General features: G+C 38.5%; 1 protein-coding gene across 4 annotated transcripts in view; it reads right to left on the reverse strand.

The window, feature by feature from the left end:
• The window catches only part of fam13b (family with sequence similarity 13 member B), a 56,497-nt gene that overhangs the window by 24,050 nt on the left and 9,627 nt on the right, over positions 1 to 22,820 (reverse strand). For all 4 annotated transcript variants that reach the window (XM_056769360.1, XM_056769361.1, XM_056769362.1 and 1 more), the window contains exons 2-7: positions 11,316 to 11,474; positions 10,568 to 10,748; positions 8,579 to 8,791; positions 8,142 to 8,319; positions 6,650 to 6,794; positions 2,587 to 2,702 (exon numbers count right to left, since the gene is read on the reverse strand). In XM_056769360.1, the coding sequence (XP_056625338.1) occupies positions 2,587 to 2,702; positions 6,650 to 6,794; positions 8,142 to 8,319; positions 8,579 to 8,791; positions 10,568 to 10,718 (803 nt within the window). In that variant the 5' untranslated portion in view covers positions 10,719 to 10,748; positions 11,316 to 11,474. The remainder of the gene's footprint in view (positions 1 to 2,586; positions 2,703 to 6,649; positions 6,795 to 8,141; positions 8,320 to 8,578; positions 8,792 to 10,567; positions 10,749 to 11,315; positions 11,475 to 22,820) is intronic.

The raw sequence follows: 22,820 nt of genomic DNA on the forward strand, positions 1-22,820 counted from the left end.
ATGGGATGGAGGGTAAACTATCCCTTTAATGTGGTAGTGAAGTTCAGCTTTCTTATGTGGTATAAAGGCAGCTTAGTCTGAGATTTAGGACGCTGGTGTTTGAAGTCGTCCTCTGAATTGAGTACAGATAAACTTCAGAAGACAAGTGTACAGCAACAAAAGCCAAGAGATCACGGCTCAGACGTCTAATAGATCGGTTGTGGTCTAGACCTGGAGAGCTCAAGCCACTTCCTCTTCAAACAGAATATCATCCTTTCAGCTCAGCGGGGACGAAGGAATTAGCCTGGTAATACCAGACTCTGCTACTTCGATTTGCTTAGTAGACAGAATCTGGAAGGGCATAATTGGCAAGTGTTTACTTTCTCGTGGGGGGGGGGGGGCGCTTGTCTGAACTTTAAAATCATTGGTTTATGCCCATCACATAACATAACAATCATTATGCCCATCACATAACGTTTTGGTATGACGTATGTTATGTGCCGGCTAAGCTCTGTAAACACAGGTATGCGGGGAAAACAAAACCATGGACTGAAATACCAGAGTGAAGATGGCTGTGGACAACTTTTGCGGATTATGTGAAGTAAATGTACGCATCCACGGTACAAATAGTACATCTAAACTAATATTTGACAGTAGAGACGAACAAGAAAATATTTGCAGCCAACTGTCAAAGTAAGTATTACTTCTGTTAAACACAGCTCTTCGTTAATTTCAAATCTGTAGGAAATAAAGCAAGTTAATAGCAAGATTACAACATGACATGACAATATCTGTAGGATATCTGTATTTGGTAATACCTAGAGTTTCAAAATCAAGTGCAGGTGGTAGATCCTTTTCTTATCTAGCACCTAAACTTCTGAATATTCTTCCCTGCACTGTCCGGGAGGCAGACACACTCTGTCAGTTTAAATCTAGACTAAAGACGCATCTTTTTAATCTGGCATACACTACACTGCCATAATATTAATCCTCAAAGGATTTAGGCTGCATTATTTAGATCAACCGGAACCAGGAACATCCAACAACAAATGATGTACTTTTTGCATCAAAGAGTGGAGAACAGTACTCTACTCTAAGGCAGTCTTGTCTTTTTGTTCCAAGGTTACCGCAGGATGCAGTTCATGCACAGACCTGATGGCAGAGCTGAGAATGGAAAGCGGTGACCTGACAAGAGCTGTGATGATAGAGCTGGATAAAGGACGTGGCAACTTCACACGATATTTCTACAACACTTCAGATGCTATTAGATTGTTAATGATAATCTTAAATCTATAATTTACCTTATAAGTAAGTTTGTTTATCTTTTATTTAGCCTTGTTGTGCAAGCACTGTTGAGCTTGTGCAGAGGCAGCAGCTTTTGCCAGAGGAGAACTGGAATCCCCTGGTTGGGCCTGGGTTCTCCTGAGTTTTTTTTGGGTTCCTCGCCACCGTTTGCATATTGTTTTGCACTATTTGCCTGGCCGGGGGGGCTGCTTTAGAATTTAGAAGTTAGACATAATTAATATTGCATATAAGAATTTAAAGTCTGTTTAATATTAGACCTGTGGTTCTCTCTCCTTTATCTCAAATGTGTGCTTTCACTGTGCGTGTGTGCGTCTATGTCAATGTGTGTAAGTATGTATGCATATTGTGTGTGTGGAGCATTTGTATGTCTATCTTTTGTTGTTTTCACCTTTTTCTTGTTTTTACAGGTATATGCCTTTAGTTGTTTTTCTTGTATTTAATGTGTCTCATGTACAGCTGCTTTGTAACAATGAAAATTGTAAAAAGCGCTATATAAATAAAGTTGAGTTGAGAATATTCAAGGACTGGAAAAGAAAGGAGACACTGACCTGTCAAAAGGGTGCCAGTTCGATCTGGCAATCGGTAACAGTTGATACATTAAACTTTTCCCCAAACCTGTTGGGAGGAGGGCCACAAGATCACCTCCATTCAAAATGTGAACCAAACACTCTTCTTGTTCGGACTTCAGATGGCAAATGCCGGGAAGATTCTCCACAACAGACCAAATACCATCCGTGTCTCCATGTCCGCTGTCTTTCTAGTTTTCCCTAACTACAATCCTAAATTCTTCACTAATCATCTACGTCACGGCTCTCAGCCCACCCTCTGTTTGTTGGTTGGACCGGTGGTTTGAAGCCGACATAATATGGGAGATGGTTTGCTATATCAGACTGAGTACAGAAGCGAACTTAAATTGAGCGGAAGTACGAAGTCTGACGTAGTCAGGCTACAGAGGAATCACAAAAGCTTTAAAAGTGAGAGATGGGACATCGGACCAGCCATGGCATGAGCTCAATATTGTTTCTTGTTCTGCTACACTGCTACTTGTCAAAAAAGTTACTTTAAAAACTACACTATGCTGAAAAAACACACCTGCTCTAATATTCGAAGATTAGTATGAAGTTGAACACAACGAGTCATAACAACTAGGGGAGTGGCCCAGATATGAGGGCGACTTTCATGTAATGGTTACTGTACCCTTAAAGATATTTATGTATTTATACTCATATTAAATTGCACAGGGAGATGCCTGAGAGGGACCTCATGCTGGGTGAAGCTTCTAAAACCGGGGTTTGTTTTTACCTGGAGGAGGGGGTGACGTGGTCATGTTTGGGTGAGAGAGAAGAAGGGCCGTCCTCGCCATCTTGTGGGAGCTCCTCGCAGGCTTCCAGCTTCTCTTCCTCCAGGAGCTCGGTGATCTGCAGGGGAGACGTTATCATAGCACGGGTCAGTTGCTGTCATCTTAGTAGTGGGTAATTCATCATCAGTATTGCGTTGCAGGCCCATCTTACACCCGCCCCTGTGTGATACATGCATTATGCAATGCTCCACACCTATGCAGATTAATCGCAGGGGATTTAACTTAATTTACACGCCGACATTTGAAACCAAAGATATCGCCTGGGTGTCATTTTTGACTCATGACATCACACGTACATTACTGATACTGGATGTTGTGTAATGTTGCCATGTCATTATGATATAACAAGTTATAAAATTATTACTTTAAAATTATTTAGTCATATGGCACGAATACTTGCTTTTCTGTGTCTTTGGTGTGTTATAAGTTGCCCATGCATGTATTAGACACATAAAATTGCAAAAAGTAAAGTGTTGGAAAAAAAGATGCATTCTATCTAAAAGTGAATGCCCCCCAGACCTGCCTGAAACGCCTCGTGTAACTGCACCCCCACAAATCTACATCAGTTCGTGGTATGATTTGATTAAGACCGCCCAAATATATACGCAACTAAGGTGGGCTTACCTGTCAGTACAATTGCTTTGGAACCTGATGTTCCAAATATGGTAAGAGGCATTACATTTCCATCACACGCTTGCAGATATGACCAATCACTACGCACTGGTTAACTGGCCAATCATAGCACGCCTCGCTTTTCAGAGCGATGAGCTTTGAAGAGGCGGGGCAAAGAGGAGATACAAACATGCACGGTATGTGGGAAATAGTGCATTTCTTTTACTTTGAATCGTGTATACACATTGCATTATTCTAAAACAAATATTATCGTTTGTTTTAGATGTGATGCAATGTGTATACACAATGTAAGTGTTCATTTGTTTCTATTACTATATTAATCTATCTAATGCCACACTTCTTACTATAATTTTCTGTACTTTTGCAACATATGTAAATGTGATACCAGAATTACAGCATTCACTACATCTGGCAATGTCTAATAAAGTCATATGACCACTTCCTCTCATCTATCGTTATAAGTGCTTGTATGTATTACTAGCTGTGGTTTTGAATCCATCATTAATAAAAGCTTGGGTTACATAATGCAAGTACCTAAAGCACAAATCTAGGTTTTGATGCAAATAGTCAGTAAATTTTGCATGATAGGAACGACGGTACGCACTGCTCCCGACTACACGGCAATGTGTAAATCTCTCTTACAGTATGTGATACCACACAAACTTTGGCACCAGCACGCTTGCAAATGTACTCTGCTGCAGTATCGCAGCCATGTTACCATAGCAACCATGTCTCTTAATATCTGATTGGCCGAGCGTAGCTGCTGTTCAGTGTGCATGCAGATATGAGTCACATGCAGTGTGCAGAACGGAGGGTTCGGAGGATGACCGTATTTTCACATTTCACACACATTTTCTTATTGATCTGTTATATGCTGAAAACGGACATTAAAACTGATGTTTTATTCTTGGATGCTTTATTCTTATTCTTTAAGTGTTATTAACATTTTTTTATTATAATGCAATAACATGAATGACATTATATGAGGTGTGGAAGAGTCCTGTGCTATTTTTTGTGGGGTGAATTGCGGAACATTAATCTGGCTGAGCATTGATGTGGCAACAGAGTAGAAGGGAAGAAAAACTGAGGATATTATTTTAGGTAATATACCACGCGAGGAGTTTGATATTAACCCTATCAAAGCGAGAAAAAGGTGCTGTGTGGACCAAAGGCCATTGAGATTGTATTATTCAGAAATGGGTTGAAAGATGGAAGTGGGCTAGGGGCAGAACTACAGGAATTTAAATCAAAAATCGTTTCTCAGATTTCATTGTGCATGATTGATCTGTCTCTAACTGTCCTCATTAATGACATCTGCTTTCAAAACATCAAAGCATACAGTACAGACACTGGTTGAAAAACATCCTTCCGGGTTCATCTGCAATGTTTTAATTCCTTCAAGAAGCTAAAGGATGCAGAAAACCTTTATTTGGCCCCTGAGGTTTCCTAATGTCTGTCTCCAGATAATACAGAAAAATCTGCATGCAAACACCAAGTGCAGTTGACTTAGGCTATAATTAAAGACGCTCCTCATTAATGAGTTAAAAAATGCTGTCAAGCGTACATCGTGCACGCCAACCTTATAGGAAAAACAACTCACGCGTGTGCGGAACACGTTCTTCTTTCTCTTGGGATTAAAAAAATGTGGTTCAGCAACTGTGTGAGTGGAAAGACCTTTATTACTGTGTGGACACGGCAGGTCCGAAACAGGAATTTTAAGAACAAAAGGGTTTGGCTGGAACAAACATAATTTATGTTGCTTTGGAGATTAGGGCCTGGGCAGCACCAGACATACAGTAAATCTTTGGTTAGGATGAGGCCAATTTTCTTTAGATGGTAAGAACATCAGGTTTTTGAACCAAAGGTTATATATATGAGCAGGTATGATGAGCAGGTGAGGTGTTACACCTACATAACCATGCCACTTCCTTTCCAGAGACAAACAAAACCCAATGCAAAGATAAAACAAAACAAAAAAAGACACAGGCTAAGTCGACTAGAGTCGACTGTCATTCGAATTTCCATCCCGGGTCGGATTTGCGTAACTCGGTGTAATGCCCGGAAACGTTTCATTACCGACACTGAACACGGTAGACCAATCACAGCAGACTAGACCCTCTAACCAATCAGCTCAGTGTAGGCTGACAGAAAGGAGGGGATAAGGTGCCAATCCAACTCACTCAGTTATGTAAATTAGTCAGTATTATATTTGTACAAAAATATTACAAAATATTACAAAAAAATTGTTTCCTTTTTTTGCATTTTGACAGAAGGGAGCACATCCATTTCCTGTGTCCATTTTCCATAAAGTAAGAAACCTGGACAGTGGCCTGAATTTACGCAGTCGTCCGTAAGCCCAGACTGTGTAGGAGAGTGAAGTGATACGTCCTTATAAGGACATAAAGAGTCACACATTTAAGACTTAAAATGATCTGCGTTTCTCATGCCTTTGGCATTTGAGAATCTGTCTGCCAAAACACTCCGTGAAATGAGGAAACGCCTTTGGAAGCTATACAATGCATTACATAACACTGCAGACATAACACTGCTTCTCTTTTCTCTGCTCCACATCTGCTTGTGTACAGGCCTGGAAGCGAGGTGGCCTTTGCGAAATGTAAATGCTTTAAACAAACATCAAAGTGTAAGCACATAATCGCCTTTCAAACCACTGTACACATTTGTGAGGTTTGGGCGGGCATTGCACAAGGCACAAAAAGTTAATACCTTCTTACGCTAATCCCATTCATCTATTATACAAATACACAATATTCCCCAAAAGGCTAGTGTAAACTGTGTTAACAACAATCAGGGGTGTGGCGACTTAAATTTCAAGCTGATAGTATTCTAACCCCGAGATTGCATTAACATTTAGAAAGGAAGAATACTAATTAAATACACAGACAGTAACACTGAAAACACGTGTATACAAACACTATTGATTTTGCTTGACTGCCGCCACTCATATTACATCAAGTGTACTTACATTTGTCTGTCTAACTGTACAGTGATTCAGCCAAATTACTGTTATTATGCCTGAATGTAGTCATGCAACAAATAACACCTATTTTATTTTCAAAACAAGCCTTAACAGATGAATGATCCATTTCAATTCATCAAGTCAAGTTTCAGCTTTCGAGTGTTGAGAAAGCACTTCATCATTCATTACTATTGATTGTGTGCTATTGACCCTGTATGTATTCATACATGCGGTGGTTTAAAGTATAGGCGCTATGGAGATCACATTTTCAGCAGTCGATTGACTGGTGCATCCCTGGCAACAATTAATAAGAGCATCACAAAACCCTTGTGGAATAAAAATAAGCATAACTTAATTAGAGGACAGCTGCAACACGCAAAAGATATCAAGTTCACCTGGTCATTAATGGAGCTGTAGTCATTGGTGTTGGAGATGTCGTCCTCCTCTGCATCAAAGAACTCCTCCTGGTTCTCCAGCAGTTCTGCCAGGATACGACTGACAGACTCCTGTTCTTTCAGATCTTCAACATCTGTGTCTAAACTGCAAGAAGAGAACATGTTTATTAAAGTGGCCGTCACTCGGTCAGATTCTGCATATCTCATGTTAATCTTGAGTACTTAAAGAATAGTATCGTACCCTTCAAATATTCGTAGTCTTTAGTTTGATTGTTTGATTTATAAAAGACAGATATAGGTGTATGATTATTCCCGAAAACAAACGACGTGTGCAGGGGAGTGGTGGATGGAGCTTAAGCACGTGCGCACCTATTGCCAACAAAACACAGGCATGACTCAGTTTCCCTTACCATGTGCGGTTCATGTCCGGCATCTTTTAGCGCTAGAACCGCTCCATCTATCAGTTTCAAACGATCTCCAAATCTAGCGTTATATTCACAGTTTTTATAACATCCATCACTGAAATGCCGAGAATAAACAAACACACCACTTCTCTCACTATGGCAACAGTAACGGCACCAAAGCCAGTCTTGACGCAACGCAGTCAGTATTGATGTTAAGCTCTTCGGTTGACATGTGGGCGGGCAATTTCTTTCGCCTAGCCGTGGGCATGTTTTTCTGGGCGAATTGCCAGATAAGGGACTTAGAACAGTTGTTACGTAACGTTTTTTCTTGTTTGAAAAAAAACTTTCTGAAACCTATACGAACCTTGTATCGAGCACAGAATTACTACATCATACGTCCAATTCGGTTTTTTTCAAGTGTCAAAGCATGAGAAGATGGCACGTTTAACATTTAATATTGTAAAAAAAGTCAGAATGCATGAAACACCGTTGCATTGCCCCTTTAAACTGTACTGTCATGACTTAACCTTAACCTAAATACAATCTGCCCGCACAAAAAAAAAATTCCACTTGAAACATCAGTCATTAGCAAAAATCCCCTGCCTTGCATGTTTATTTATAAATAGTTTAGCTGATTTAATAATGCTTTTAGGTAACAATAAAAGAACAGCACTCACTGTTTTGTTTAACATTCAATACATTCAATTAGATTTTCACCCCACAATTGATGCGGAAAATGTGGAATAACAAGCTGTAAGGAAACTATCAAACATCAACCTTCTTACAGGTAACAAGTAATAACTGTTTATTCTGGCCTGCTCACAGGGAGACTGCATTCATTCATTTATTTATTTATTTAGAAATTAGATATTATTTATTAGAATGATCTTACTCGTTGTATAAACACCATGCACTGTGCTGTGTTCTAACTTATCTGTTTTTCCTGTTTGCCCCTGTAAAGCTGCTTTGAAACAATACACATTGTGAAAAGCGCTATATAAATAAACTTGAATTGAATTGAATTCTTTTAATCTAAATAATAAAGTTGTGTTACTACACAACTGTTTATTGTTGTTACTCATTCTTACTGGAAAATGTCTGGGCCGAAGACGGCGGCGAGAGCCCCTACGCTCCAGCTCTCCTCCTGAAGAGATGCCACACCGGACAGAAATCGGCACAGGAAGCGGAGTAAGCTGTAGTTGACCTGCGGCAGCTGCTGAAGGAAGTACTTCATGTTTCTTCCCAGCTCCTCCTCACTGCTGTAGTCTAAAAGAGGGCAAAGAATTTGCTGGTCAGACTGAGGAGAACGTTCAGAAGGACACCCATTTATCATGTTGATGCAAAGGTGGGAGGGTAGAGAACTGGATGATGCAAAGGTGTGAAAGAGCGGGCGTGGCACTGATGATGCAATTACTTTACCGCCAGCAAAAGTTTGTGTATCTACAGTACGGCCACATTCAAGCGGAGATGTTTGACATGAAAGTCACAGTTTGCTATGTCTATTGTGGATGACTGGTTTACTCACCCTGATAGAGCTGCAGTATTTGTGCCTGCAAGCTGGCAGGGATGATGGGTTCGGGGAGCTCTTGCAGAAAGAGGCGTAGCAGACTGACGGCGGATGCCAGGTCAGCCTCCTTTTCCAGATCAACTTCCACGCCGCTGTCGTAGCGTTGCCTGAGCCATTCCACGCGTTCTGCGTTGCCGTTCACTAAAAACAGACCCTCCAGGTGCAGGCCTCCTGCAAAACACGAACACGTCTCATTATAGTGACCAATAAACATATTCGTAATGGCGTATAATCATTCTGCATAACATATTCTGATCTAGTGGCCAATCACAGCACAGAGCAGCTGACATTCATGTGCGGTCTCAGAGCTAATAACACCATTTCTATAAAATAAACAGAGCGAAAACGTCAACTGGGTTTACATTCTTCACTCTAAAATGTTTAAATTAATACAAATAATACATATTCTTATGTTTAGCTTCCTGGTTTTTATTTGAATAGAAATATTTGAAAAACAAACATTCCTCCCACAGCTAGTTTGATCTACAAACTTTTACGTCATAGATTCAGGGGGTGAATCAGCATCGTTCTGGTCTGTCTCGGTTCCAACCCCAGGTGTTCTGCGAGTTTACATAAAACCTCTCCACTGCATGAGGGGAATCCAGCGCGCCACTCGCTGTTATGTCTAAATGAGACTCAGTACAAAAACATCCTTCTATTGTAAAGAGCAGGATAAATTCCAGTGTGTTGAACACACAGTGCTGGTGTCAAGAGATGACAACAGCAGCTAAACACTTTCAAGGATTTAACAGCTATTTTCATCATGTTCAATCTTACCACTTTAAACACTGGGCTGTAGTCACGGAATCTCTTTGATGGGCAAGCCAGAGAAATAAAACATTCTCACTGCCCGCCTTACGTGGTTGTGAGAAGTTTAGCAATTTGCAAATAGCAGTAATTAAAAAGAGAAAATAGTGAAGTAGCTGGGTATTTCTGTATCTATATGTGGCAATAGATTAGTGGGTAAGACACTATAATGACACAATGTCATTACAAAAGATTCAGGCTGAATAAGGTTTCTCTTTCTCTTTAACTCTGGAGTAGGACAACACTTTTGTAACCATGCATTATAAAAGGAAACATATCTTTGATCTCCGAAAACGGGAGGCCATACGTATCGCCCAATCTGGCAAAACAACATTTCTGGTTTTATCAGATGTAAACCAAATGCTCTGGAATCTGTGCCACTTTAGGAAATATACAAAAGGGCTTTAAAGGCTTCACCTCTCTAAATAATAATATGTACATACACAGCTGACCAAGTTGACATTGTATTTGTTTAAATCGTTTTCATATCTAACTTTCTGTTAAATATCCTGAATTAAAAACCCCCACTGCTGCTATAAACTACATCTTTCTTTGTCAGAGCAGATTAAAAGGCTTATGATAATTGGTATTTTAATAAATAAAATGTTTCTTGTGTTGATAAAGACTTTTGGATCTGAAGGTGCAGGATTATGTATTGTTTTTTATCAGTTCCACAAAAAAAAACATAATTGTGGCAACATATTACCTGTTTCATTACCAATAAAATAAAAATGTTTTTTAAATGGAAAAACCAGTAAATAAGAGCTTCTCTTATAACGTTTAAAAAGCATCTTAATATATCAAGCTGGTAAATAAAGTGCCATGAGTACATGATTACAAATTGTAGGCAGAGGGTGGTCAGTTTTAAGATGATAAAATACAACATAGTGTTGTTTTATTTCGTATTTTTTATTTAGAACAAAATTCCTAGAGTTATGACTACTACTTAATAAAACAAAAAAATATAAGAAAGCATGAGTTTCCTTATTCCTTGGAAATCCCTACGCATTAAAAGAATTGTTTCCTAATTCAGTTTGGATAAAAGCATCTGCTAAATGCCTAAATGTTATGTACATGTTATAAGTAAGTGAACCTAAACTTTGAAACCTTAATCGCCCACTCCACGCAGATGTCACTGACCATGCTCTTCGATGTACTCCACGATGCTCCTAACCAGCAGAGGGACCTCATGCCCCGGCTGTCCACTGTGATGCACCTCCTCCAGGGGGATCCCGAACACTCTGGCAGTGCTGAGGGAGTCATTGAGGGAAGTAGAGAGGCTCTTCCTCATCGCCTCCACAGCCTGGCTGCTTCAGTCCGTCTGCACACAGAGACGTCGAGAGCAAGATTACGTCGGCCGCCCGGATCCACACCTCCCTACTTGCTATGGGTGGGGTGGCGGCTCAAACGACAAACAAAACAACAAAACAAGACTGAAATTGGAATAGGACCTCTCCCATCTTTGGAAGCTGTGGTTCTTATCACATGAGATGCAGTGCTTGCATAAGTGAAGTGACTGTCATGTGCACAGATCAGACAGCCATCAGATGCGGCACAATGATTTTGATGAGGATAGCAGACGGCCGTGGTCTAACCACAGATGCATATTTCAAAAAAAGACAAGCGTTCCGTACTGATTGCAACACAATACTGATACTGTTGCTATCAGCTAGTGCGCACAAGCTGTTAATGTTGCGTAGAAAGAAATCCATCGCTGGATCTGATAAGAGTGCAACATGACCATAAATGTATATGAAAGTATGAAGTATCCTGATGCCTTGATGACAACTAGCATCTGCTCTCAAGAAATCTTATCTCAGTTCATTACCGCATTACAAATAAGACTTCATAAAACAGCTTCTGTGACGCCGTTAACAGCAGGACTCACCTTGTTGTACTTCAAACACCCAGAAGTTGACTTGATCTCCTGCTCCACTCACGAGTAGTAAATTAAATGATCTATGGCTGCTTCAGGTTATGGCAAAAGATGAGCCTGTAGTTCCTCATTGACAGACCGCAAATCCTATTCAGGACGTCAGTGGTTAAGCTGGAAATAATAAAGAACAACATCAGCAAAGAATTTTCAAAAAGATCATATTTACAAACCACGTCATCTATTAGACATGCGAGGTCTAAAAAACGCATTTGGAGTTTCAATCTGTCGATCAGGAACATAAACGTTCTGCTTTCTCTGCTGCATGTGGCCTCACAAGCACAGCATTTAATACTTGATGGAATTTGAATCCCAAAATGGTTTCCAATCAAACTACTGAAGAGCTTGACAATTCACTTTCATTTTCTCAGAAACCTTTGTTCACAACAGTGTTTAGAAAATGTGCAAAAAGGAATTCTAAAAATGAAACAAATGCAACTAAAATGTTCACACCAAGAACAAAAACGATCAAGATAGCAACGAATATGAGAGCATCCACAACGGTGAATAATAACGTTATGATTGAGATGCACCGATATGTAAATTTTCGCCAATAATACAGTATCTAAATATTAATTTAAAACTCCCTAAGACTGAAACAAAAGCCAAAAGTGGACAACGGGTTTTATTTGAAAACCTTGACTCCTGAAAACAAGGTAACCATTAGTTCTCTTTTGTTGCACTGAAAATCATGCACAAAGCCTACTTTACACTAGTTAATGATTCTTTAACCTTCAAAAATTTCTGGTATATTTTTATTCAATAAACAAATAATAGATATTCTTCCAGAGCAACCCAGAAAACTGTTCTTCATTGCAATTAGGGATGAGTCACAAATTTCGAATATTCGATTAGTTTTTTAATTATAGAATTTCGAATAGTGTGTGCGATCTTAAAAAAAAAATCGCTGTGTTTTCAAGCGTAACGTGTTCATGTAACCAAAGGGTGGCGCTGCCAATAAAGACGCACCTTAAACCTTAAGGCTGTTAATCAAGAGACAGTAGAGGAAAACATTTAGTTAACAATTGTTAACGAAGTTACGCACACTTTAGACCCGCGTGGCATAATGGATACGATAAATTGTGTCAAAAATGAGTTCTGTGTGGGGGTCCTTTAATAAAATGAATGAGAATAAAGTGCAGTGCAAACTCTGCAATGCAAAGCTGGCTTATCATGGATCAACAACTACGATGCAAAGTCATTTGAGGGCGAAGCATCCATTAGGTCCATCCACAGGTCAGCAATCAGTTGCTAGTTTTATGGTCAGACCAACCAATTTGGATGTCAGACGGGCGGAGCAAATAACTGCTTTAATTACTAAGATGATCGCTAATGACATGCTTCCGATCGGCTTTGTCGAAGGAGAGGGTTTTAAAAATCTTATGGAGTTTGTAGAGCCTGAGTTAACTTTAAGTCTAGAAAAACGATCACTGCCAGACAGGAGAAACTTTTTCATGACGATAGAAATGGAAGCCTTTTGAGCTATTAATTCATGAAATCGTTCCGGACTGTTAATAAATGCCTTCATTTGGTTAATATGTTTTGACCCGTTTTAAGTCTGGTCTAAAATCTTTATGGCCTTATTATATTTTCCTTGATCAATCACACTGCTGTTTTTTTAGTTGGTATAAATGTGCATGCTCATATTTTACAAGGAATCGTCCAAGCATTATGAGCGTTTGATGCTGATCGACGTACTGTTAATAAGTGCCATCATTCGGTTGTTGCAAAGCTGTTGTTGTAATAGCAATATGTCACATTAACATACGTCAACAATGTTTTTTTTGCTAATATCATTAAGGGAATGATCATGAAAGAAAAATAGTACTGTACTTTATTTTATTTTAACTGTGAGCAGTGTGCAGCAGTAGTTCAACCAGAGGAAATTATTTATGATTTACCGGCTATAATATATCCTCCTAAGCTTTATTATCGGCCGAGAAAGATAAAAAATAAAAAAAACATTTATTGGACGATACCGATATTGCCAATTATTTATCGTGCATCCCGAAGCTTAAGAGTAACATCCATGGGTAACGCAATGGATATGATTTGAATGGAACTCGGCAGTCCGATACTCGATCCAGCAAAAACAACTCGAAAGCGGCATCAATTCCGATCCAGAGTAGCGCTGGGCGATATGGCCAAAAATTCATATCTCAGTATTTTTAGGAGGAATAGCAGTATACAGTATATATCCGGTATTTTACCAAAAGGAATAAATGGTTACTCGAAAATCAAAGCCTTTATTAAACCTTCATTTGAACAGTTTCTAAACAAAATACAGGGTTTTCCCTCCCTGTTTACAAATAAACAACTTCACAACATATTTTAAATTATATAAAATATTTGATAAATAAAATACAGTACAGGTTTTTTCCTCCTGCTTAACACTGTATACAGTTCTAGTATGCTGCTATGCAAATAACAAAATGAACAGAACCATAAAAAACATAACTACTTAGAGCTTCAGCTATATGCTCCTCGGTATGGTCTTGGGGAAAATAAGTGGTTTGAAGACACGCAGTTTTCATTTCCCAATCTTCAAGAAATGAACTGTCAAACTCATATGTGGCTCGCATGTCCTGCTTGACCATAAATCGTTTGTTAGCGCGAAATGAGACACTTTTGCGAGCCGATCGGAAAGCTTCCGTTGGACCTCACTGTACATTTGCGACAGAGCTTCTGTTGCAAAGTACTTGCGACTGGGTAACTAGTATCTTGGGTCAATGGTTTTTAGCAGCGTTTTAAAACTTTCTTGTTCCACTGTTGCAATAGGAACCATGTCTTTAGAAATGTGATAAGCTACCGCCTTAGTTATAACGCACCACCCGCAACTTTTCTTTTCGTAAGGCACACTTCCGGTAAAAGAAGCTTCCAGAGAGCTTTGTTTCGGGGCAGATGTTTTGAGTTGAGCGGTCTTCGTGGCCGAAGTTGTAGTAGTAGTTGTAAACACTCTTCGTACTACAATTTATTGTAATTTTGTAAGTGGTGGAAGAGATTTGATGTGCTTCCACATTTTGATACAACGGATTTATTACATTCCCTACACATTGGCTGTTTTTGGTTCTCATCGGAACTTTTAAATCCAGACCACCTCCAAATGAGTGAAGCATTGTTTTCTTTTTTACTAACCAGTAAGTTTTCTGTAGTGTTGACTGGCGGCGTGTTCCTCCATGTCGCATGCTACCTTGTGTGCTGGAGCAGGCAAGCGGGCACGATCTGGTTCGTGCAGAGCGAGCGCATGCATGGCATCAAACCATATCTATATGAACGATATAGGCTTATCCCGCATCGCGTTGGGTAAACATATCGATATATCCCTTCACTTCTAACACCAACAAAAGAACCGTTTCTATTTCTAATAAAAAACATGACGAGTGAATTTTGTCATTGTTCGTCCTCTTCTTCTGCTAATCCTTCTATGTAGTGGCGTGGCAAGCTGCCTCAAAACACAGCCGAAGAAGAACGTAGTCCCGTGCATCCTTCGTTTTACGAACGCGCTCAGTTTGTCCGTGTAGTGCTACTATAGAAACATGGCTGTGCAATTTGATATATTACAAATAAGGGTGTGCCCGCGGTGTATATACATAAAATGGCTCATTGTAAGATAATATAAACATTTTGCTTCATTTTGTAAGGTATTTATTCACCACTCACAACATAGTTTTGTATTATATATTACATTTTGGTGAATAAATCCTTCAAATTCCTACTCACTGTACCTTTAAGTTTTTTTCTATCATAGCATTTCCAAAAGTGGCAAGTAGGATGCTCCAAATCCAAATACCCAAAATTGTTAGTCTATTATTAAAAAAAAGCAAAAATTTATTTATTTACGTGTCTCAGTTTTATTTTACCTTATGTAAATATCTGCAAAATTTTTGTAACATTTAAAATTTGACATAACTAAATGAAGTTTGTAAAGGGAGTTTTACTGTTTGACAGCAATAAAATAGCACATAATAATAATGTCTAATAAAAAAACCCACATCTACTTTTTAACAAGTAGATACCAAGTGTTTTCCATACAGACTCCATTCCATTAGAATCGATGAGAAATGATCAAAGAAATCACTTGTTTTAATGGTCAATAGTGTTTTAACAGTGATGGGCGACACAGAAAGCTTTCACACAGCAATCTGCTATAAACAATGAGCTTTTGTCCTCATAATATAAAATCATTAATAAATGCAGACTCTGTGCTGACTGATTATGGCTCACTAATAGAGCAAATATGGACTTGATTATTACCACTGATATGTTTTTTTTAAGTGCTTCAATTTGCTGTATTTTTATTTATTCATTTTATTTTCTACGTTTAAAATATTGCTTTAGTTGAATTTAGTTTTTGAAGAAAATACTCACATTATAGGTTATATTTTTCATACAAGAAGCTTAAACAATCACCTGATGTCCCCATTCCCCATGTATATTTAAATATTTATATTAATATCATAAACGAGCGAATAGTCGACTAATGGCCTAAATGAACATGAGATAATGGCCAGTTGGTTAATAGCCAGCATGCGATTATTACACGACTAGGGCATTTTTTCAAAATCTTTCAAAACACACTGTTGCAATTCATTACATATTTTTACCCAAATGACTTGAAATGTTAAAAGCATTTTTTGCCTGCCAACTGCTGTCAAATTACAAGTCTCTTTGGGCATGGGGAACTTGAACAAAATGTCCCTAAAAGCGAGAGTAATGTATGAATTGAACACTAACAGTAGATGTCGTAGTTTACGGCCAATGGACATCCGATCTGTTTCTAATCCCACATATCAGGCGTGATGACCTTTTAATAACAATGCTCACCATTGTTGGAGACGTTCAAAACAAAAAACATGCCATGGAATTGAGATGCTTTGCGTTTTTTCCACATATTTCCAAATTACCTAATGTCAAAACAACTTTCACGACAAAGCCATTTCGACTAAAGAGTTCCCACTGTTAACAAAGAACAGTATGGTCAATATACACTTCTCAGTTTTCCGAGCTCTGAAGAACGCACAACAAGAGTACATGCTGGAACTTTCAACAGTGAAATCTCCTAGGTGATGCTGTTTGTAAAGCTGAGCTGTCTCACTATAGTTACCGCTCGCTTGATGTCATAGGGTAAATTGGTAAATGTGGACAATAAACAGACAAAGTCACAGACAACATGTTTGATACACAAAGAACTCCTTCAAACATTCCAGAACATTCTATAGAGCGAGCGCATCCAGCAGTTCTCGTAAAGAGATTTTCAGATCACTTACAGGCCAAATCTCAAATGCCAATGATAAAAATTGAAATAACTCTGTATTTCTTTAGGGATGTCTTCAAAAAAAAAACAGTTGTGCAATTAGAAGGAGGTCAAGGTCAGACAAGGTTTATTATTGTAAATAATAACTGGAGTGTAAACATTTAAAATAAATAAAACAGACACTTCCAGTATTTAATTATAATTGGTTGATTTAAGTTACAAGATACATTGTCATAATGTGGCTGCTCGAAAAACAATGTCTCTTTATCTGGAAAGACATTTTTTGAGTGGTTTTCTATTTGTGAAGTGTACTTCAAAGGCACAAAAACACTGTTTGGAATTCGTCTAAGGTATATTGATTAATGTGACATGTCATATTTAACTTAACTGTCTGTAAGACCTCTCGAGCTCCAAGCCGATTAGGCCTACTACAGTATTCCGAACTGGCTTTATTCAACAGGAACACAAAATATAACTCCTCTAGTCTTTTCCACTGCCGCTGTCTGCCACATGTTTGCTTCTGTACTTCACTACATTTGAATGACAAATATCTCGCTTTTCATGCCACATAAAAAATTATTTCCTTGGCCAACCACCCTCTCCCTCCTACGTTTGTGAGAGACTATAGAGGGAATGCACGTGTCATCACTTTACCATCTGAGCACGCCGGAGCGCACCTTCCTGGGTGGCAAAACATTCAGCAAAATGGCTGCTTGCAATACAAGGAAACGCAATTCCGCGCAACATTTTAGTGTCCAGGAACACCGGATTTCGTCTGTAAGTCGCAGTGAAGCTGTAAGCCCATGCGACCGTAACCGTTGAGTCCAGCTGCTTGTAATTTCAGCAATAATTGCGTGTTTTAGTCCCGGTTTCTGACTTTTTTTCCTATTCTCCTCAGCCATTTTGCCACGTTTTTCATCACTCAGGGGAACGTGTTCCGGCACTCAAGGGGGCGTGTCCCGGCGTGTTCACATAGGAAAGTGAGATGGATATAAACCCTCTATAGTCGGCTGCTTCTGTAGCTCAGTGGTAAGAGCATTGTGTTAACAACGCAAGGTTGTGGGTTCGATCCCAGGGGATTGCAAATACCTATGTAAAATGTATAGGATAAAGGAATGTAAGTAGCTTTTGATAAAAGCGTCTGCCAAATGCCGAAATGTAAATGTAATATGACACACCTGAATCAATCTGTGTTAATTAGGGAGACATCCACAACATTTTGGGAGGTAAATGAGTTCAGTTGTGTATTCTTTTCCCATCTCTGATTTAGTTATTATAAGCTAAAGATCTAATTAATCTTTTATCCAATTAATAGAAAAAAGAATCGTCCAACTAATCAATTATTAAAATAATCGTTAGTTGCAGCGCGGCATTAGTAACCCTTTCACGTATGTAATCAAATGTATATAGCCTGAACATCATTCATGTCAGCTGCAACGTCGCAGAAATGCGGCTGGTTAGGACAAACCTCTGATTAACATGGAAGAGATAACTGTTATCGTGTGTCGCAGCGTTGCGTTTGGTTAGGACACAGTGTAATGCACCTGCCTGCTACACTAGTATTTAATGTATTCATATCACAGACCTATTTTTTTGTATATGTTGCACTGACAGCCCTGATTAGTATGACTATAGTAACCATAGTTTATCCATGGTATTTGTAATGAATCTATGTTAATACAAATGGTAAACATTTCACTTTCGCTGAAAAACCCTTTTCATACTCACCGTTAAAGATATTTGCAAAAAAAATGTTATAAAATGCATGGTTTAAAATAAATCACACACCCTAAATAATAATAATAAACTTAAAACAAATTGCCAGGGGTCATATTACATGTTTTGAGACCAAGACTTTTCCCATGCTGTCCCATGTGGTCATCTGACTTAAAAAAATGCCATGTTCTTTTCAAGAACAAGTTATATTCTTAACTAAACATGTTAACAGAAAGAAGAAAAGCTCAAATTATTCATGAATAACCACACAACTGATCAGTTCTGACACTTAGAAGAAGAACTTGAGCTTGCTCTTGACATTATCGATTTAGAGCATCCTACCTTCCTCTGTGGTGAATGGAAATTTCCAAACGGCTATACTAACCCACTGAACATTGAAGCATGAAGCAAAATGCCGCTCTTGCAATGTGGGGGTCCCTGGCAACACAAACCTCAGCTCTAATCATTAGGATGCAAACAAGAGAAACAGAAAATGTAGCTTATCATCTGTTGACAGCATACTAAAGAGACCTGAGATTAACTGCTAAGGAAAACAACTTCATTAAGCGTACACATCCTAACTGGGAAAATAGAGAAAGCGATGCACCACTTTTTTAATGCACCCCCAGTCAAATTATTGTTGAGTTTTGTTGTAATAAATAGCATTATAATAGAAAAACATAGAAACATTTCATTTTTTTTTACAATAGTATGTTCTTTGTTTATTAACAATTATTTACTATTGCAGTCAATGTTGATGACCTACCTTTAAGCAGAGTTCAAAAGAACATAAAAAACAAGATTAACTTGCTATTAGAAACCTTTACATCTTAACTGATAAACAAACCAAGAAAAAAAGTTGTGTGTTGATATAGACCTCTTAGTGCTAATGGATGTCTCAGGCGTTTCTATTTTGGATAAACTTTCTGTCGGTTAAATGTTCAAATATTGAGTAATAGAAATAAGGTGGCCATCAACAGACAGGTGACTATTATGCAACATGACCAAGGACTCTGAGGTTGAGGTCCTTGTGACAGAATCAGACCCCTGTATAAGACTAATAAAAAAAAAAAATGCAAATATTTCTTTACATTGATCCAAAGCTAATGCATTATTTTGACTATAGTGTTTATTATAATCACGGCACTGCCGTGGGAAAAAAATGTAAAAATCAACTGAGTCATTGATGGATTTTTACCAGTGACGGAAAAATCTGAAGGCCGTCCATCATTTTGACAGATTACAATGAGGGCAGTTTGTATTCCCCTTTTTGTTGAGTTTGTAGCATTCAATCATTTCCTCTCATCATTAAGTGATCACAAGTATGGCTGGGCGATCTTCCCAAAAAAGCATTTCACAATCTTCATAACAAAGAACCTCTAACCAAGCTCGGAATTGAAATACATTACTTTTTTGCACATAGCACTGGTGCTACAGAGGTTTAAAGTTTTGTAGCATAGGCCAAACAGTTGTACAGTTAGCACAAGTATAAAATGTATGTTATCATCTTTAAAAAACACAAATGCAAATCATCACATAAATAGACTGGTTAAAGACAAAAGACATTTATGTTGTATACAAATGGATCAATTGGGCCATATTATTTTTATTTTACCCATTGTTTTTTTGTTATGTGTTTTTTTTTACTATACAATAGTAATATATTTGTCCACTTAAAACGAGTGTAGCATATTATAGTATTTGACCGGAAAGGGACGCATATTTTTCCCATTTAACACCTCACCCATTTAAGAAAACCCACTCATTCAGCATAGACTCCTGGTGCGGAGCCAAGGATGTCGTATAAACAAGGCATTAGACCAGCGCTTCTCAGTTTCTGTGGGGCGGGCCGCACTGGTGGGGAATACAGACATGACAGGTGGGACGCGACAAACGGGAGGAAACCTTTTTGTGCCCATCTCTATTAATTCCTTTATTCATTGAATGGCCATACACACAAAACAACAGCAGCACATTTAAATGTAAGCCTACTTAAAACTACATCATACTGTAGGGATGCACCGATACCAGTAAAAGCAAACAAAATATTAAGAAACTGTTAAAATATATATTCTGCTTTTTTTGCATAACTGTGTGTGAAAGAGTGGTGCGGTTGCGTGTACAAAACCTGAACACTTGTGCTTATTAAGCTTTCAGAGCCTGCGTTTCACTGCACAATGACATGAACATATAAACTAGGGCTGTAGCGACGCATCGATTATATTTTTGCGTCGACGCTTCGCAGCAGCTCGCCACACACACACGTGGGAGGCCAAAACATGGGTATGGGAATACTTCAAAATTAGTCCCAAACGTAAATGTGTCGTTATTTGCGCTCTTTGCCAAATGGATTTGGCATACCACGCCAGCACAACAGCAATGTTGGAGCATCTTAAACGGAAGCACCCCATTGTCACTCGTGAAGGAGACAATACCAAGTAAGTACTAAGGTTGGCTAAAATAATTACATGTTCGTATAGTGTAGCTTGAGCTCTGCGCACTTCGGTGGTGCTAGCTAACTATCTTGGCTCTCCGTGCAGTTTTTTTCGTGCTAGGTAGCTACTGGCGCCTAGACCGCTGTGTTTAGCTAACATTAGTTATCATCTAATGTTGTCTTGAAGGGAAGCTAGCTTACGGCTGCAGAACTCCGCTATCTATAATAGCTGACGTAACGTGAACGTTAGCTAACATGAACGTTTGAATGTTAGCTACTAACCTAGCACAACAAACTGCACAGAGAGCTTAGATACGTTGGCTAATTGGTTAGCCTAGCACCACCAAATTGCACAGCTGCTAGCCACGTTAGCATTCAAATAAACTAATCATAACATAGCACTACAATGAGGTTAAGAGTAGATTTAAAATACCCCACAGTCATAGCTGTTGTTCTAATATTAGAGGTTGACCGATATGCGTTTTTCGGGCCGATACCGATACCGATTATTTCCATGTGAATTAGACCGATAGACGATATTTTGAACCAATATATATATGGTGTAAAAACGTAAATTTATATAGAAATTAAGAACACAGGCTCTGAAACATTTTAAAGATTTTTAATTCTGACTGAGAAATCTTAATCATAACGCTTATATTAATAATAACAAAAGAAAGAAGGGAGCTCCCAGCAGAATTCTATGAACATTTTGTAAACCACAAGAAACACAGTAAAAAACAACAAGGAACAAATGAAAAAGGAATTGAATGGAATAAATTATATTTATTTATGGAAAAAAATTAGGGATGCACCGAAAGGAAAATTCTTGGCCGAAACCGAAAACCGAAAAAGAGGAAACCAAGGCCGAAAGCCCAAAACCGAAACACCGAAAGAAATTTGGCCAATTATTAGTACCCTTGCATTTATGGCTATTACTGTGTACTAACTTTACTAAAATCAAGCCATTGCAATTGCATAAATATTAAAGTTTCAAAGAATAAATCAATTACAAATTATGCAAATATTTATTTAGCACATTGCAACAATGCACAGTATAAAATAAAATTCAACTAAGATGTTTAACTTGACCCCACTCATGTGTATATTAAATAATAATGTGAGGGGAACTGGCATGCTGAAATGTTGTACAATTAAATGTTCTCTCATGAAAACAAAGTGCATTTAGGTGAAGTGCATTTTACATTTTTCTCTGTAGGACTACTACAAGAAAGTCTATTCAGAACAAGTGCAACTGCTTAAGATACAACAATATTTTCTCTGCCTTCAACATAATAGTGTATCCAAACAAAGACTCCCACAGCCCATATGTTAACTGTAGAACTTTAACAACAACAAATGCACCAAGAATTGCAGATGTGCAAAGTTGATAATAAGTAGCGTAAGAATAGAATAACCTACTTATTCTATCGTCTGAAGCGCTATGATGTTCAGGAACGGAATTTGGAGAAAAACGTGTTTAAAGTTAAGCTATGAAAATAAAAGCCCAACAGTCCAATATCACAAGTAAAAATCACTTTACAGTGGTAAGAGACTTACTCTTATAACAATTTAGTAAAAAAACAATTCCTAGTGTTGAAGTCTATAAATACTGCACAAACCGTTGGAAAAAAACGAAAGTAAGGAAAATGGTGCAGCACACATTTAAAGAACGAGAGCTCTGCCATTATCACTACACAAGGAAAGTGACAAACATTACAGACATCAACTAATAAGCAGTGAAGCAAGTTTTAAGTTGTTTATCATGCGCATAGTGTCTGGACTTTTGATCATCTCTTGTATGTTTTGCGATCGCGGTCCGGCTCGCGTGAGCAGTGGAGCGGGCATAACTCCTGGTGCTGTAGACACGGAGCTCTGTCACCTCGCGAAAACATTGTATAAAACAACTTTGCATGCCATAGTTTACACAGGACTGGCGGGAAATGTGCATTAATACTTCTTCATTCTTCATGTATATGTTGTTTACTCTGATAGTTGAACTGTCTTTCCCGCGTCCCAGTGCGACATCCGACCGGTTTTCCCAAATTGCATCACA

The sequence above is a fragment of the Triplophysa dalaica genome, chromosome 16 (genome assembly GCF_015846415.1).
Source record: "Triplophysa dalaica isolate WHDGS20190420 chromosome 16, ASM1584641v1, whole genome shotgun sequence".
Classification (NCBI taxonomy): domain Eukaryota; kingdom Metazoa; phylum Chordata; class Actinopteri; order Cypriniformes; family Nemacheilidae; genus Triplophysa; species Triplophysa dalaica.